A 17,500-nucleotide genomic window follows, 5' to 3' on the forward strand; every position below is an offset into this window, starting at 1 on the left:
GGTCTGACGGTCACGTGACGTGTGTGTGTGTGTGTGTGTGTTTCTGCACATGAACTGATTCCTCCTCATATGAGGCCTTTATTTATGGCTCTGTTCCTCCAGTCAGAGTGTGTGGGACATCAGAACAATCCTGCGTCTGGAATCTGAATCATGACATAAAAACTTACAACATTTAGTCTTACTAACCTCACTGAAAATGTGAATGTATGGCTTTTTATCCAAATTTTGACTTTTTCATCTCATAATTATAATTTTGTATGTCATAATTTTAACTGTCATAATTTAGCAAATCTTAATTCCAACTTTTCATCTCATTTACATAAATGAGTTCTGATTTATAAAAGGTTATTTATTTGCTTGTGGCAGAAATGTGCTTCTATAAGTGTGTTGATCAGCGGTAAAGTGTTGAATAAACTTCAGATGGCATTTACAGAGTCAGTGTCCGTGAACTCTCTCTCTCTCACACACACACTTTCTATCACACACTTTCCCTCTCTCTCTCTCTCTCTCTCTCTCTCTCTCTCACACATACACACACACACACACACACACACACACACACAGACACGCCGTATTTTCCTCACGCATTCGAATCATAATTAAATAATGAACACATGCGCTCATGAACCTCCTGAGACCCGAGCGAACACACACACTCTCTCACACACCAGTATGCTGCGATGTCGGACTCCTCGTGATTATGAAGGTAAGACACACACACACACACACACTCAGAAAGCAGAAGGAAACTGAAGGATTTGACTCTTGCGAAAGATCCTGTACGTGCCTCGAAGCGCGCGAGTCGGCGCGACTGGTGACGTCACTGTGAGGTTAAAGTGAGGCGTTCGACATGAGAGTACGAGTGTTTTCTCTATTGACCTCAGAAGCTGTAAGTCGCCTCAACTGTGTGTGTGTGTGTGTGTGTGTGTGTGTGTGTGTGAGAGAGAGAGTTTTACAGTAATTCCCTTACTGACGATATTTTCAGATTTAAAGGGACAGTTCACCCAAAAATGATTGTTCTGTCATAATTCACTCGCCCTCGGGTCATTCAAAAGTGCACGAACAACTCGACGGGATAAAACCTGTCTATTTTATATAGAATTGTATTCACGGCATAGAATAAAAAGACTGACTTCATCTCAATTCAGACTTTTTAAAAAACAATTCTAAAAGTAAGAATGGCAAGATTCAATTGGAAGAAAAAAGTATTTTTACGGTACAGTGGTTTCACATTACCATGAGATCATGTTGAAAATACTTTCCTGCTTCTGCAGAAAACAAAAGATATTTTGAGAAATGACACAAGTGTGAAATGATGACATGACGAAATGATGATGTTTCTAATTAAATTTCCAGAGATTATATTTTACCCACACAGACACTATCGGACCATCAGCACCAGTATCATAAATATGTGTGACCGACCAGCAGTTATTTCTAGTGGTGGTTGATTACGAGCTGTAGTGAGTGTGTGATGTTGCTGTTTGAGTGTAAATCTCTAGGTGGAGTAGATCAACCAACTGTTGGTGGTAAAAGAAAAGGAGCTTCTGTCAGCAAACAGGAATCTCATTGGGGGATGCAGCAGGGTATGTGGCGTGTGGCTCCGCCTCTAAGTGTGTGTGTGTGTGTGTGTGTGTGTGTGCTCAGTCCAACAGAGGAATGGCTTCTTCTCAGGAACTAGTTCTTCAGTCTGGATGTGAGGATGGCTCCGGCTCCCAGACTTGATCTCTTTCTTCAGTCTTCCTCAGGTTTCTATCCTCAGGTACGAGAGGCGTTATGGGATGCCGTTCCCATAGCGACGCTTTCGCAGCGTTGAAGTGGACATATTCAGGGAACCAAGGTTACACACTGTACCTAACTGAGACGTTTTTACAGGGGAAATTGGTTTTTGAACAAAACATTTATGAAGCCTCTAAAATTTCAAAGGCTAAATTCACGTCTGATTAGATTTCTTTTTCTTGTTTATCACGTGTTTAGACGCACTGCTGATGAATGGGGAAATGCTCAAAGCTGTTTCAGGTCAACAGACTGAATAATGTGAGATGATCCGCTGATGGCCGGCGTCACTGACACTGAGGTTAGAGTTCGGCGTGTCGTGACAGAGAAAGTTGTGCGAGCGTGAGAATCGCTGTTGGGGTCAAATGTCAGATGTTTTGTGTTGTAACGTCTTGTTCTGTAACTCAATCTCTTACAGCATTAAAGATTCATCCTCCAAATTTGAGATGGAAAAACCTTAATGAGACGTTGATCTTCAGCTAACACATTGTTTCAACCAACTGTTTCGACCCTGTCATTGTGTGTGTGTGTGTGTGTGTGTGTGTGTTTCAGATGTCCCAGTGTCACTCCTGTGGGGCGTTTCATCATGTGATCGGGAAGGTGGGGGTTAAGGGGCGGTGCCACGGGCTGTCAATCACACATAGTGTCCAGGACAACCAGTTCTGTGCCGTCAATCCACGCTTCATCGCCGTGGTGACCGAGTGTGCAGGAGGCGGGGCCTTCATTGTCATTTCTGTCCGTCATGTAAGGCCACTCCCCCTCAGACACAACGTAACACAACATAGCCTGCTGTGAACCTATGTGTGTGTGTGTGTGTGTGTGTGTGTGTTTCAGACGGGCCGTGTGAGTCCTCTGCATCCGCGTGTGTGTGGTCACAGCGCTCGTGTGCTGGACGTCAAGTGGGACCCGTTTAACGACCTGCGCATCGCTTCCTGTTCCGAGGACTGTACGGTCCGTTCTTCAGCAGTCCGGTCATCGTTTACTCGAACCTGAACTAAAAAAAAAAACTTATTCCCACCACAGAATAAAAAAAAATTCTGGCAAAAAATAATCTCACAATTCAGACTTTATTTCTCACCATTATATTGTTATTCTCCCAATTCTGAAAAAAAGTTAGCCTGGGTAACGCCAGACCACGTATCATTGAGAATGAAACCACATGTTCATGTTCTCGTATTTGAGGCGTGGTTTACGAATGCCCAGAGCCGTATTATTGGGTGTTACGAACGTCCATCAAATGCGCCTGTACTCCCGCCCCGTTCTGTGATTGGTTCCCTATTTCAGGGGAAAATTTGTTCATGGTATCCAGACTGCCTAGCAGCGCAAGTAAAATCACGGCACGGCAGAATGGGGAAACCCAGGCTAAAAAAAGTCATCAGGATTGTGAGACATACGTTTGAAATGGCAAGGACGTCTGAATTGTGAAATAGAAAGGCGAAATGACCTTCTGAATTGTTTGTTGCAGGAAGAGGAAAAAAAACTGAATTGTGGAAAAAAGGTCAAAATTGCGAGATGTAAACTTAAATTATAAACTTAGTATATAAAATACGATTTTTTTTTTAAATTTTAAGATAAAAAGTTTAATTAAGAAGTTAATTCGCTATTGCAAGATAAAAAGTCACAATTACTTTTAAATTTTGTTTTTAATCCATGGCAGAATTACAAAACAAATAAAAAAAAGGGTAAACATTGTGAGATGCAATTGCAAGTTTTGAGATAAAAGTTGATTTTTCTTTCTTTGTTTTTCTTGCAATTTGCCCTGTTGTTCCTCAAGTAGCTGAAACACTCCCGTCCTCATTACCTGTGTCCTACAAACTCAGGTTAGAGTTGAAGATCAGGTTCAGCGGTCTCACAAAGCGCAGTGTAAACGCTCTCTGTCTGATCTAGAGTTTGGGATTAACTCTATGAACAGCCAATCACACGGCACCTGGAGAGCGTCAGTTTGATTCACTTCTCACGAGAGAGCCAATGTCAAAGTCAAAGAAAATTAGGAAAACTCGCAATTGCAAGAAAATAAGTCTGAATTGTGAGATAAAAATATGCAATTGCCCTTTTTAATTTGAACAGAACTGTGAGATGTAAACTCAGCTGACGTGTGTGTGTGTGTGTGTGTGTGTGTAGGTGAAGGTGTGGAACATCCCTCCTAACGGACTGAAGGACGACCTGACGGTTCCCAGTGTAGATCTGCTCGCTCACGGCCGCAGGGTTTCGCTCATCGAGTGGCATCCAACCGCCAGAGACCTGCTGTTAAGCTCCGCCTACGACTGCAAGGTATGACCACACACACACACACACACACACACACTGTTCCAGTTCTCCTCTAAATAAAGCATTTAACAGTGATTAAAGATAATTAAGTGTCGTTTAGTCTCTGATGTACTGATGCGCTGGATGTAGATCAAGTGTCTGAAATCACCCATCTGTCAGCAGTGTGTGTGTGTGTGTGTGTGTTGTAGGTGTTTGTGTGGCGTTTAGACACTCCAGAGGTGCCGGTGTGTGTGATAAACACACACTCTGAGCTGGTGGTTTGTTTGAGTTTTAATGCAGATGGGAGTCTGTTGGCCACGGTCTGCAAAGACAAGAAGATCCGAATCATCGAGCCGCGGACTGGACGAGTGCTGCAGGTGTGTGTGTGTGTGTGTGTGTGTTTATGATAAAGACATGAACTTCATCTGTGATGTTCCACTGGTCCAGGAGTCTTGCTGTGGCTCTCGTAAAGTGTCCCGGATCCTGTTCCTGTGGGATCTGAAGATGCTGGTGTCCACGGGAAACTCTTGCTGGAACCAGAGACAGTTTGCCCTGTGGGATCTGGTAACACACATACACTCATATTCAGTGTGTGTGTGTGTGTGTGCATTCAGCGGATGTGTTATAATGTGTGTGTGTCCACAGGAGGATCTGTCTGAGCCGTTGCTGGAGGAGGATTTGGATGGAGGTTCGGGGGTCATTTTCCCGTTTTATGATGCCGACACACACATGCTGTATCTGGCTGGAAAGGTCCATTTTCAATTTTTCGAGAAAAAAAAAGTTTTGTGGACTAGCCCTAAAACATTGTCCGAACTTCACCAAATTTGGCACAAATCCTAATTAGACGATGAAAACTAAAAGTTATCAAAGGCTTTTTGATAGACCGAACTGTTCTCGTATAACGCAACAATGAATATTTTTATTTAACCTTTATTTAACCAGATTAAAACCTATTTTTCAAGAGAGACCTGGCTAAAATATTAGCATATTCAGTTACTAACATGAACACCAAGCACACGCACAACAAGGAACATTTAAACAAGATCCTCAAGATACATGAACACACAACATCAGACTACTTAAAAATACAATACCTACCATAGGTTTGAACTATTGAATTATTTTAAAAACAGTGACAACAATTTATGGCATCTATTTCCAAAACTTTCATGTGTTGTTTAAATTCACCAAAAGAAATCAGAATTCACAATTGGAAATCATATATGACGGTGAGCACGCCACAATTGACATGAGCTAATATAAAGCTTAGAGCGCCATCTACTGGACACAAGTTAAAATAATGAAATAAAACATGAAACTTTTGTGCAAATGACTGAAAGCACTGGCGCTGGCTGGAACTAAACACTGGCGGGGAAAGAGTTACGATTAAGATCCACAGTATTGACCTGTGTTAGGGTGTGTGTGTGTGTGTGTGTGTGTGTCTGTTTCTGTGGAGTGTCTTCATGAGATATTTAATTAAGAAGAAATGTAATATTTTTTTCATTAAACAAAACAATATCAAGTGTCTTGATGTAAGAGTTTGATATTTTTACAGGTAGTAGGAAAATAATTGAACTGTGTGTGTGTGTGTGTGTGTGTGTGTGTGTGTGTTTCAGGGTGATGGTAACATTCGGTATTATGAGGTCAGTGCGGAGAGACCCTTCATTCACTTCCTGTCTGAGTATCGGTCTACGTCGCCTCAGAGAGGCTTGGGTACACACACACACACACACACACAGATGTTGACATGAGCGCTGCTCTGCAGACTCATTGGTTGATGGTGTGTTTAGGTGTGATGCCCAAGCGTGGTCTGAACATCAGTGTGTGTGAGGTGTTCAGATTCTACAGACTGCTCACCGTCAAACATCTGCTGGAGCCGCTGAGCTTCTGTGTGCCGCGGACGGTAGGTGGGAGGGGCCTATGTGTGGGAGGAGCCTGTGTATGGGAGGAGCCCGTGGGTGGGAGGACTCAGTGTGTGGGGGAGGAGCATAAGTGGGAGGTTTCCCGAGCTGTTAATGAGGTTGTGATGTTTGTGTTTCTGTCAGCGGTGTGAGGGTTTTCAGGAGGATATTTATCCGGCCACAGCAGCCAATGAACCGGCCCTGACCGCAGACGAGTGGCTGAGGGGACAGAATAAAGGCCAGTCAAACTGGACTGAAATTATAGTGCAATTCTGTCATCATTTACTCACGCTCGTTCACATAATCACGTTTCAAAAAGTCCAAAAATACATGGTAGAAAACAATTCAATAAATTAAATCTGTTCATCATATAAAGCGATCGTGTCCCATCACGAGACTTGGAGCAAACTGCTCGATTCATGTATATTTTGATATATCTGTTTTTCAAAACTTGAACAAAAAGGTTTTTTATTATGGAGCAAGAGGAGGGTGAGTAAATGCTGCCTTCAAGTGTTTGTGGGAAAAATGATATGGAAGTCGTCTAAAGCAACAAATGAATGATATAAACATATATAAATGATTAAAGTTATTCATTTCAACTACAACTAAATGAGACTTTACACCATTCTCAACAGAGACGACCTTTCACCTCACTGATCTCTATGTTCAGATCATAGATATGTTGTATGATATTATCTACAGTTTAGATCAGTGTTACCGCCATATTTCAAATTGACGACATCACAACTTTAAATCCCCACGAGTAAACCTGGCAAATATTGATTGGCTCTTTGATGAATTGTTTTTGTTTCTCGTTTTGGATAAAAGCATCTGCTAAATGCATAAAAGTAAATGCTCGGTCATGCAGGGCCGCTGATGATGTCTCTGAGACCTGGAGCTAAAGCTCTCGACTCGACTGAAGCAGAGACTCCGGCCAATCAGGACGCAGAACACCCCCCTGACATCATCGCACTCGACTCGACTGAAGCAGAGACTCCAGCCAATCAGGACGCAGAACACCCCCCCGACATCATCGCAGACCTACAGGACTGGACGGAGGACGACACTGAGAGCTACGACTGGATCTCCTCACGCACATGCTCAGATCTGAGCCGGGCCGAGCCCGCAGAGGTCAGACGCAAACAGAGGTCAGGTCACGTGGTTTTCTCAGAGGTCAGAGGTCATAACGCTGTGCGCTTGAATCTCGCAGGTGTCGTGTCACCAGATTCAGAATCTGCAGGAGCAACTCGAGCAGAGAGACGAGAAAATACGACAACTGGAGCTGGAGCTGAAGAACATGCGAAACCACATGAGAGCGTCCTTCTGACGGCAGCCAATCACAGCAGGCACCCAATCACAGCAGCCAATCACAGAAGAGACTGTGGAAAAGACTGAGTCGTGTGAACTGTTGCGAGGAATCGTGTATGTAAATACAGTTTATGTTGATTCATACTGCTAAACTTCACGCAGTGATTGACAGGGTGGATGGGGCGGGGCAACTTCACGCAGTGATTGACAGGGTGGATGGGGCGGGGCCAACTTCATGCAGTGATTGACAGGGTGGATGGGGCGGGGCCAACTTCACGCAGTGATTGACAGGGTGGATGGGGGCGGGGCCAACTTCATGCAGTGATTGACAGGGTGGATGGGGCGGGGCCAACTTCACGCAGTGATTGACAGGGTGGATGGGGGCGGGGCCAACTTCACGCAGTGATTGACAGGGTGGATGGGGGTGGGGGCAACTTCATGCAGTGATTGACAGGGTGGATGGGGCGGGGCCAACTTCACGCAGTGATTGACAGGGTGGATGGGGGCGGGGCCAACTTCACGCAGTGATTGACAGGGTGGATGGGGCGGGGCCAACTTCACGCAGTGATTGACAGGGTGGATGGGGGTGGGGGCAACTTCATGCAGTGATTGACAGGGTGGATGGGGCGGGGCCAACTTCACGCAGTGATTGACAGGGTGGATGGGGGTGGGGCCAACTTCATGCAGTGATTGACAGGGTGGATGGGGCGGGGCCAACTTCACGCAGCAATTGACAGGGTGGATGGGGCGGGGCCAACTTCACGCAATGATTGACAGGGTGGATGGGGCGGGGCCATCTTCATGCAGTGATTGACAGGGTGGATGGGGGTGGGGCCAACTTCATGCAGTGATTGACAGGGTGGATGGGGCGGGGCCAACTTCATGCAGTGATTGACAGGGTGGATGGGGCGGGGCCATCTTCATGCAGTGATTGACAGGGTGGATGGGGGCGGGGCCATCTTCATGCAGTGATTGACAGGGTGGATGGGGCGGGGCCATCTTCATGCAGTGATTGACAGGGTGGATGGGGGCGGGGCCATCTTCATGCAGTGATTGACAGGGTGGATGGGGCAGGGCCAACTTCATGCAGTGATTGACAGGGTGGATGGGGCGGGGCCATCTTCATGCAGTGATTGACAGGGTGGATGGGGCGGGGCCATCTTCATGCAGTGATTGACAGGGTGGATGGGGCGGGGCAACTTCACGCAGTGATTGACAGGGTGGATGGGGCGGGGCCAACTTCATGCAGTGATTGACAGGGTGGATGGGGCGGGGCCAACTTCACGCAGTGATTGACAGGGTGGATGGGGGCGGGGCCAACTTCATGCAGTGATTGACAGGGTGGATGGGGCGGGGCCAACTTCACGCAGTGATTGACAGGGTGGATGGGGGCGGGGCCAACTTCACGCAGTGATTGACAGGGTGGATGGGGGTGGGGGCAACTTCATGCAGTGATTGACAGGGTGGATGGGGCGGGGCCAACTTCACGCAGCAATTGACAGGGTGGATGGGGCGGGGCCAACTTCACGCAGTGATTGACAGGGTGGATGGGGGTGGGGGCAACTTCACGCAGTGATTGACAGGGTGGATGGGGGCGGGGCCAACTTCACGCAGTGATTGACAGGGTGGATGGGGCGGGGCCAACTTCACGCAGTGATTGACAGGGTGGATGGGGGTGGGGGCAACTTCATGCAGTGATTGACAGGGTGGATGGGGCGGGGCCAACTTCACGCAGTGATTGACAGGGTGGATGGGGGTGGGGCCAACTTCATGCAGTGATTGACAGGGTGGATGGGGCGGGGCCAACTTCACGCAGCAATTGACAGGGTGGATGGGGCGGGGCCAACTTCACGCAATGATTGACAGGGTGGATGGGGCGGGGCCATCTTCATGCAGTGATTGACAGGGTGGATGGGGGTGGGGCCAACTTCATGCAGTGATTGACAGGGTGGATGGGGCGGGGCCAACTTCATGCAGTGATTGACAGGGTGGATGGGGCGGGGCCATCTTCATGCAGTGATTGACAGGGTGGATGGGGCGGGGCCATCTTCATGCAGCGATTGACAGGGTGGATGGGGCGGGGCCATCTTCATGCAGTGATTGACAGGGTGGATGGGGGCGGGGCCAACTTCATGCAGTGATTGACAGGGTGGATGGGGCGGGGCAACTTCACGCAGTGATTGACAGGGTGGATGGGGCGGGGCCAACTTCATGCAGTGATTGACAGGGTGGATGGGGCGGGGCCAACTTCACGCAGTGATTGACAGGGTGGATGGGGGCGGGGCCAACTTCATGCAGTGATTGACAGGGTGGATGGGGCGGGGCCAACTTCACGCAGTGATTGACAGGGTGGATGGGGGCGGGGCCAACTTCACGCAGTGATTGACAGGGTGGATGGGGGTGGGGCCAACTTCATGCAGTGATTGACAGGGTGGATGGGGCGGGGCCAACTTCATGCAGTGATTGACAGGGTGGATGGGGCGAGGTCATCTTCATGCAGTGATTGACAGGGTGGATGGGGCAGGGCCATCTTCATGCAGCGATTGACAGGGTGGATGGGGCGGGGCCATCTTCATGCAGTGATTGACAGGGTGGATGGGGGCGGGGCCATCTTCATGCAGTGATTGACAGGGTGGATGGGGCAGGGCCAACTTCATGCAGTGATTGACAGGGTGGATGGGGCGGGGCCATCTTCATGCAGTGATTGACAGGGTGGATGGGGGCGGGGCCAACTTCACGCAGTGATTGACAGGGTGGATGGGGCGGGGCCAACTTCACGCAGTGATTGACAGGGTGGATGGGGGTGGGGGCAACTTCATGCAGTGATTGACAGGGTGGATGGGGCGGGGCCAACTTCACGCAGTGATTGACAGGGTGGATGGGGGTGGGGCCAACTTCATGCAGTGATTGACAGGGTGGATGGGGGCGGGGCCAACTTCACGCAGCAATTGACAGGGTGGATGGGGCGGGGCCAACTTCACGCAATGATTGACAGGGTGGATGGGGCGGGGCCATCTTCATGCAGTGATTGACAGGGTGGATGGGGGTGGGGCCAACTTCATGCAGTGATTGACAGGGTGGATGGGGCGGGGCCAACTTCATGCAGTGATTGACAGGGTGGATGGGGCGGGGCCATCTTCATGCAGTGATTGACAGGGTGGATGGGGGCGGGGCCATCTTCATGCAGTGATTGACAGGGTGGATGGGGCGGGGCCATCTTCATGCAGTGATTGACAGGGTGGATGGGGGCGGGGCCATCTTCATGCAGTGATTGACAGGGTGGATGGGGCAGGGCCAACTTCATGCAGTGATTGACAGGGTGGATGGGGCGGGGCCATCTTCATGCAGTGATTGACAGGGTGGATGGGGCGGGGCCATCTTCATGCAGTGATTGACAGGGTGGATGGGGCGGGGCCATCTTCATGCAGCGATTGACAGGGTGGATGGGGCGGGGCCATCTTCATGCAGTGATTGACAGGGTGGATGGGGGTGGGGCCAACTTCATGCAGTGATTGACAGGGTGGATGGGGGCGGGGCCATCTTCATGCAGTGATTGACAGGGTGGATGGGGCGGGGCCAACTTCATGCAGTGATTGACAGGGTGGATGGGGCGGGGCCATCTTCATGCAGTGATTGACAGGGTGGATGGGGCGGGGCCATCTTCATGCAGTGATTGACAGGGTGGATGGGGCGGGGCCATCTTCATGCAGCGATTGACAGGGTGGATGGGGCGGGGCCATCTTCATGCAGCGATTGACAGGGTGGATGGGGGTGGGGCCAACTTCATGCAGTGATTGACAGGGTGGATGGGGGCGGGGCCATCTTCATGCAGTGATTGACAGGGTGGATGGGGCGGGGCCAACTTCATGCAGTGATTGACAGGGTGGATGGGGCGGGGCCATCTTCATGCAGTGATTGACAGGGTGGATGGGGCGGGGCCATCTTCATGCAGTGATTGACATTTAAATGATTATTTTGCTACAGTTTTTGCTTGAACATGTGTAACATCTAATCATTTCTGTAATACTGTAAAAATATGTATTCAATTTACATATTAAAAGTAGTGTATGCAGTAAATGTAAGTTATATCATTGAATTTAAATTTTTGCACCAAACGTTGCACAGATGTAATAGAAATGTAAATTTAAATACAGAAATGCGTTGCCATTTTGCATATTACATTTAAAATTGAATATTGCTACCCATATGCTTCCTTAAACGATAACTATAATGATAACGATAAAATTTTACTAATAGCTTTCACTCTAAGAGAATAATCAATTCCACACCTCAACTGTAACGGTAATGGCACAGAAGAATTATATCACTGGAATCACTTTCAGAACGATTTTTTTTACAGCCAATCAGAATCCATCCTGCTTTAAAGAGTTTGAGCATTTAAAGTGACAGGCGACAAAACTGCAGCACTTATAACAGACAGAGCACTATCGTTCGTTACGATGTGGTCTCATTTACCGTTGCCTGGTACAAGGGCGAAACACTTCACGTAAAAGGAGAGATACACAACCTTATCTCGAGTTTATATCTAAAGTCGAAATTGGCAGAAAAAAAGTAAGAATTGCAAGATAAACTCGGAATTGCGAAAAAAAGTGGGAATTTGGAGATATAAATTTTTGCAATTGCAAGGAATAAAGTCAGAATCGCAAGATAAACTCGTAGTTGCGAAAAAGAAAGTCGTAATTTTGGGATATAAACTTGTAATTGTATAGCCTGGATGCCGATGGAGACTCGATCCATTGAGGAGTGATTATGAGCAGGCAAAAAACGTTCGGGCCAATCAAATTGCCAGGGCGGGCTTTATACGATGATGGACAGGTGATCTGCAGGGACGTAATCATCACGTTATCAAAGAGCGCTAAACTGGTTTCCCTCAGAGATGGAGAATTGAGACGTACAGATTCCTCTGTCGCATCTGTTGTGAAACGAATCGATTTAATAGACGAACAGAAAACTGCAATCAAGGCATTTGTCGATCGGAAAGATATTGTTGCCGTCCTTCCCACATGATTCGGGAAAAGTGTAACTCATCAGCTGACTCTGACGGTCGTTAAGAAGATGGACGTAATGAACAGCCTGAGGTCGCTGTGGTTTCTCCTTTGGTGGCACTCATGGAGGAGTAAGGAAAAGAAACAGCACTCGTTATTTAACTTCTAAAATAAGTCAGTTCTGTAGTTGACAACGGTGCGATGCAAAGTATTTGACTTTGAGTATTTGACTGCATTGCTCTGATTGGTTGTAGGTCTACCGACTATCCAATTGAGTGCAGAGGTTCGGTTAAGACACGCCTCATGAAGCGGTATCAGACTGAGTGTGACGAAGTCAGGCTAGTAATTGTGAGTAATAAAGTCAGAATTGCGAGTTAAATACCTTTTGTTTTCTTACACCGTGGCGCTTAGTTTGAATGTGAGCTTCATACATCACCACAGTATTGCCGACAGATAGACTTGTTCTGCACACCATATTAGACTGATGTGTGTGTTATCCTTCTTGATGTGAACAGGCCTTGAAACACACACTCACCAATAACCCACCAGCATTTATATTAAAAAAAAAGTTTAATAAATGACTGTAAAACATTAAACATCCACTAACAAACACCCAGAACTCCTGATTGTATCATCATCATTACAGTACAGAGATTTCATTACTACATCTACGTGTGTGTGTGTGTGTGTGTTATTGCTCGTTCAGTGCGTCTGTGCTCACACACACAGCAGAGATGCACTTCCATCACACCACAGGAAGTAAACATGATTCATGCACAGCTGCACTAGCAGACGCGAGTCATGTGACAGGAAGTCGATGCTTTCAGACGATTGGCTCACATGTTGATCATGTGATCAGATCTGAGAACAGCTTTTATGAACACACGTTTGGTAACACTTTCTGTGAATCTCATGCTTATAATGAATGATTGCACCATTTATACTTATTTTGAAGTCTTAGTATTTTATCAACATATTTATAACGACTCATTGAGTCCTGCACTGCATTATAGAACACTTAGAGTTCATTTTTAGAATGAATAATCCAGACTCAATGAGTGTTTATAAACGGGTAATAATAAGTATAAATGGTGCAATCCTTCATTATAAGCTTGAGATTCACAGAAAGGGTTATGAAACGTTCTTCCAGTTACAGTAACACATGTTCATTCAAAGTTAATAATAATAATGCACAAAAACATGATTTATACGTCGTTCATGCTGCGTTTTTACGTCTAATGTTTTTAAATGGTTTCAGAGAACGTTCGAAAGTAATGTTTCCATAATGTTTGGAGAATGATATAATGTTAATGTTCACATAACCAAGATCAAATCGTTTAGAAACATTTTAAGAACTGGACGTTTTGAAGAAGAAAAAACATTTTCATAACTTGGCGTTCTTCGCACGATTATTTTAGCTGACACAGAACGCTAGATGCTGGATTAGAGAAGTAACGATGAGCTCCTCCATGATTGTCAGATTGTGATCTCGCGGGATTATAATTGGCTGGCTCTGATTCGCTGATTGTAAATTCGCTTAATTCCATCGTGTCTCACAGTGTCGCATCCAAAGAGATAGAAAATACAATTTGAACGTGCTAGTTGTTCGGTCCAGCATCGCAGACGCGCTTTAACGTGTGGAAGACTAGCGGAGTGATCAAAGCTGTCTGCCGCAGTGCATTCTGGGTAGTGTCTTTGATTCGACCGCTCGTGCTGTTTGGTTTAGAGGTGGCAGTGCCAATCAAAGCTTGACCTTTGACCTTGATACCCTGAGGACTGTAAACTCTCTTGATCTGAGCGAAGACACGCTGACCCCTCATCATCATCATCTTCATCGTGTTTCTGGCGCTCAGTCGCATGTAGTGGTTTCCCACAAGTCTTTGCGGTTAGGCTTAGGAACTTCCCGTTGAACACCTGTGTGTGTGTGTGTGTGTGTGTGTGTGTGTGTGTGTGTGTGTGTGTGTGTGTGTGTGTGGAGAGGACAGTCACGCACAGGAACACAGGAGGGATATTCCTCACGGAGAACGGGAAAGCTGTTTTCAGAGCCGCTCAGATTTCTTCATATTAAACATCCATAATTCTCATTAGAGATTCATTACCGTTTAAATACTGCAGTACAAAACAACAAATACAAATACAAAACTGTATAAAAATACTATCATGACATATAAATACTTTTTAAACAATAGACTGTCACATTACTCGAATGAGAATTTGGACTAATTATGTTTAATTATCATGACATTAATAATGTCACGAGGCAAGAAATCGTTCTGTCCTGAAAACAGACGCTTCTTTATGGAAATATCATTCTCCCGTGTTGCTCGTGACTGTGGATGAATGTGAATATAGTTGCGGCATAAGAGTACACCCCCTTTACTCAGAGGATCAGGACACAATCGAGATTCAATGCAAACTTTTGAATTAAGTTACTTTTATAAGTTGAGTTATTATTTCATCTTGTAGATTGTCTTTTATTAGAAATAGCTTATTAAATTGAGTGCTGAATAATAACATTTTTATTTTGATAAATGATTAACAGTAAAAGAGATGTAAAATTATGACCGTAACTGTACATCAGTAGATCTGTGTGTGTGCGTGCGTGTGTGTGTGTGCGTGTGTGTGTGCGTGCGTGCGTGTGTGTGTGTGTGTGTGTGTGTGCGTGTGTGTGTGTGTGTGTGTGCGTGCGTGCGTGTGCGTGTGTGTGTGTGTGTGTGTGTGTCAGTGCTCGTTGGGCATGTGTCTGATGGTGTGGAAGATCCAGTCCATCTTGGTGGTCCAGCCGCCGTGGTGCGCGTCGTTCATCTGCTTGGTGAAGTACTCCAGCGCCTCCTGCTGGCTCTTCTCCAGCGCCAGGGTCTTGCGCAGGTACGAGATGTCGTCGAAGCTCTGCAGCTCCGGCATCCCACAGCCCAGCAGCAGCGAGAACAGGTTGATGAAGAGGCTGGCGTGCTGACGGATGGCCAGATACGCTTTATAGCACATCTCCTGAAACCTGACACACACTCAGAGTGAGGGATACGACACACACCTGTGCTGTACAGTGAGCTGTGTGTGTGTGTGTGTGTGTGTGTGTGTGTGCGGACCTCTCAAACTCTTTGGTCTTGGTACACTCCTGCACACCCTTGCTGATGACGATGAGGAAGTCTTGTGTGAGAACGAAAGGAACTCGCTCTCGTTTGTATCCAAATTTCTTCTTCTTGTGGTCGAGGAAGTGGCCGAAGTCGATGTGGAACAGCTGCGGGAAAACAGGATCACATGATCAGCTGACGGACACATGCATCGGACAGCACATCATGAGGGATCCACTCGGCATCATTGACACTGGACCGCCTGTTCTCAGGGTGGGCCGTGATTGGTTGGCGTACCTGTCCGTTCTCCTTCACCATGATGTTGCTGTTGTGCCGGTCCCCGATGCCCAGGATGAAGGTGGCCACGCAGTATCCGGCGCACGAGCGCGTGAACAGCTCGATGGCCCTGTCGTAGCTGAGGGAGAGACGGAGGGACTGCATCACACACATGATTGGCTTCTTCACACTGGAGTTTCTCCGAAGTTGATCTTAAACGATAACTTAAACCTTTAAGGACAGAACTGTTGAGAGCGCTGAGGTTGTTCATCAGTGGTTTATACTTTTGATTTATTAACTTGTTTTTTGCTTTACAGTAGAATTACCCATGATGCCATACAGAAAAGCTCCACCCACTCCCATGAAGCACTGCGAATGATGCAAGTCTCCATACCTTCTCGAAATACTTCAATATATTGTGTGTCTATGCATGTTCTGCAGTAAACTTGAAATATATTTTGTTTACAGAAATATTCTTTAAATGACTAGATTAATATTTCATCATATTGTTTTTAAGAACGTCGCGTTGCATGTGGAATGTCCTGCTACTGCCGACAAGAGATGATGGAAAACAATAAACGCACACTTGGCCCTGAAGGTAAAGCGCGGGTTCGGTTCGGGTTAGACCGTTACAGAGGACAAGAAAGCAGATCAAGTCCCTCGTTCAGCAAAGGAAAGAATATCATTTTCAGTTTGAGTGACTAATAATCAGATTAACCTGATACAAGTTCTTTTTTAATTTAATGTTATCTGTGTTATATTTCATCTGCAATAATGCGGATTTGTATGAAGATCCATTTGGCCATTAACTTTTAAAAGCATGGTTATGGATTAATATGCGGAGAGTCTCGGGCGCGACTGGAGATCAGCAGAGATGAAGTGAAATGTGGAGGATTAGAACAGTGACGAGATGATTGACAGGTCCGTCTACAGTGTCCGGACGGGACAGAGAGCAGCCGTTAAAGACGCGATCGTACGATGTGATCGTTTGTCCGATCATACCATACTCTGAGGGCGTAGTATAAGGAGGTGAAGTGTGTTTCTTACGCTTCTCCTTTGTTCTTCTCTTTGATCCAGTGGTGCAGTGTGTTGCTGTTGAACTGCAGCGCCCCCTTCAGGCCTCCTTTACACTGAATCTGCATGATGGTGTGCGAGTTCTTCACCACCTCGATGAGGCCGACACAGTCACCGATGGACAGACAGCCGTACGGCAGCATTCTGCACACACACACACACACACACACCAGTTACTCAGCTGTCTGCAAACTGTTGTGATTGGTGGATGTGTGTGAGTAGAGGGCTGTGATTGGTGGATGTGTGTGAGTAGAGGGCTGTGATTGGTGGATGTGTGTGAGTAGTGGGCTGTGATTGGTGGATGTGTGTGAGTAGATTGGTGGATGTGTGTGAGTAGAGGGCTGTGATTGGTGGATGTGTGTGAGTAGTGGGCTGTGATTGGTGGATGTGTGTGAGTAGAGAGCTGTGATTGGTGGATGTGTGTGAGTAGTGGGCTGTGATTGGTGGATGTGTGTGAGTAGTGGGCTGTGATTGGTGGATGTGTGTGAGTAGTGGGCTGTGATTGGTGGATGTGTGTGAGTAGTGGGCTGTGATTGGTGGATGTGTGTGAGTAGTGGGCTGTGATTGGTGGATGTGTGTGAGTAGATTGGTGGATGTGTGTGAGTAGAGGGCTGTGATTGGTGGATGTGTGTGAGTAGTGGGCTGTGATTGATGGATGTGTGTGAGTAGTGGGCTGTGATTGGTGGATGTGTGTGAGTAGTGGGCTGTGATTGATGGATGTGTGTGAGTAGTGGGCTGTGATTGGTTGGATGTGTGTGAGTAGTGGGCTGTGATTGATGGATGTGTGTGAGTAGTGGGCTGTGATTGGTGGATGTGTGTGAGTAGTGGGCTGTGATTGGTG

At 46.8% G+C, this 17,500-nt stretch overlaps 3 protein-coding genes across 8 annotated transcripts in view; 2 read left to right on the forward strand and 1 right to left on the reverse strand.

Annotated features, from left to right (window-relative positions):
• tec (tec protein tyrosine kinase) overlaps positions 1-432 on the forward strand; it is a 23,188-nt gene extending 22,756 nt beyond the window's left edge. For all 3 annotated transcript variants that reach the window (XM_039652283.2, XM_039652282.2, XM_089124563.1), the window contains exon 17: positions 1-432. This exon is cut by the window's left edge and continues 87 nt beyond it. In XM_039652283.2, coding sequence (XP_039508217.1) covers positions 1-18 — 18 coding nt within the window. In that variant the 3' untranslated portion in view covers positions 19-432.
• A 90-nt stretch (positions 433-522) lies between these two features.
• On the forward strand, positions 523-7,396 carry coro2ab (coronin 2Ab). The gene is made up of 14 exons (XM_039652549.2): positions 523-706; positions 1,648-1,762; positions 1,978-2,077; positions 2,329-2,520; positions 2,611-2,727; positions 3,898-4,047; positions 4,233-4,400; positions 4,471-4,587; positions 4,669-4,773; positions 5,640-5,736; positions 5,814-5,926; positions 6,069-6,162; positions 6,793-7,055; positions 7,135-7,396. Exons 3-14 carry the CDS (start codon positions 2,054-2,056, stop codon positions 7,249-7,251), a joined length of 1,557 nt encoding a protein of 518 aa, XP_039508483.1. The 5' UTR covers positions 523-706; positions 1,648-1,762; positions 1,978-2,053; the 3' UTR covers positions 7,252-7,396.
• A 5,402-nt stretch (positions 7,397-12,798) lies between these two features.
• LOC120463436 (phosphatidylinositol 4,5-bisphosphate 3-kinase catalytic subunit alpha isoform) overlaps positions 12,799-17,500 on the reverse strand; it is a 22,377-nt gene continuing 17,675 nt past the window's right edge. For all 4 annotated transcript variants that reach the window (XM_089124190.1, XM_039652545.2, XM_039652544.2 and 1 more), the window contains 4 exons: positions 16,633-16,803; positions 15,607-15,724; positions 15,325-15,476; positions 12,799-15,233 (listed from right to left, as the gene is read on the reverse strand). In XM_089124190.1, coding sequence (XP_088980316.1) covers positions 14,960-15,233; positions 15,325-15,476; positions 15,607-15,724; positions 16,633-16,803 — 715 coding nt within the window. In that variant the 3' untranslated portion in view covers positions 12,799-14,959. The remainder of the gene's footprint in view (positions 15,234-15,324; positions 15,477-15,606; positions 15,725-16,632; positions 16,804-17,500) is intronic.

This window comes from Pimephales promelas, chromosome 20 (assembly GCF_988280905.1).
Source record: "Pimephales promelas chromosome 20, fPimPro1.hap1.1, whole genome shotgun sequence".
NCBI classification, from domain to species: Eukaryota; Metazoa; Chordata; class Actinopteri; order Cypriniformes; family Leuciscidae; genus Pimephales; species Pimephales promelas.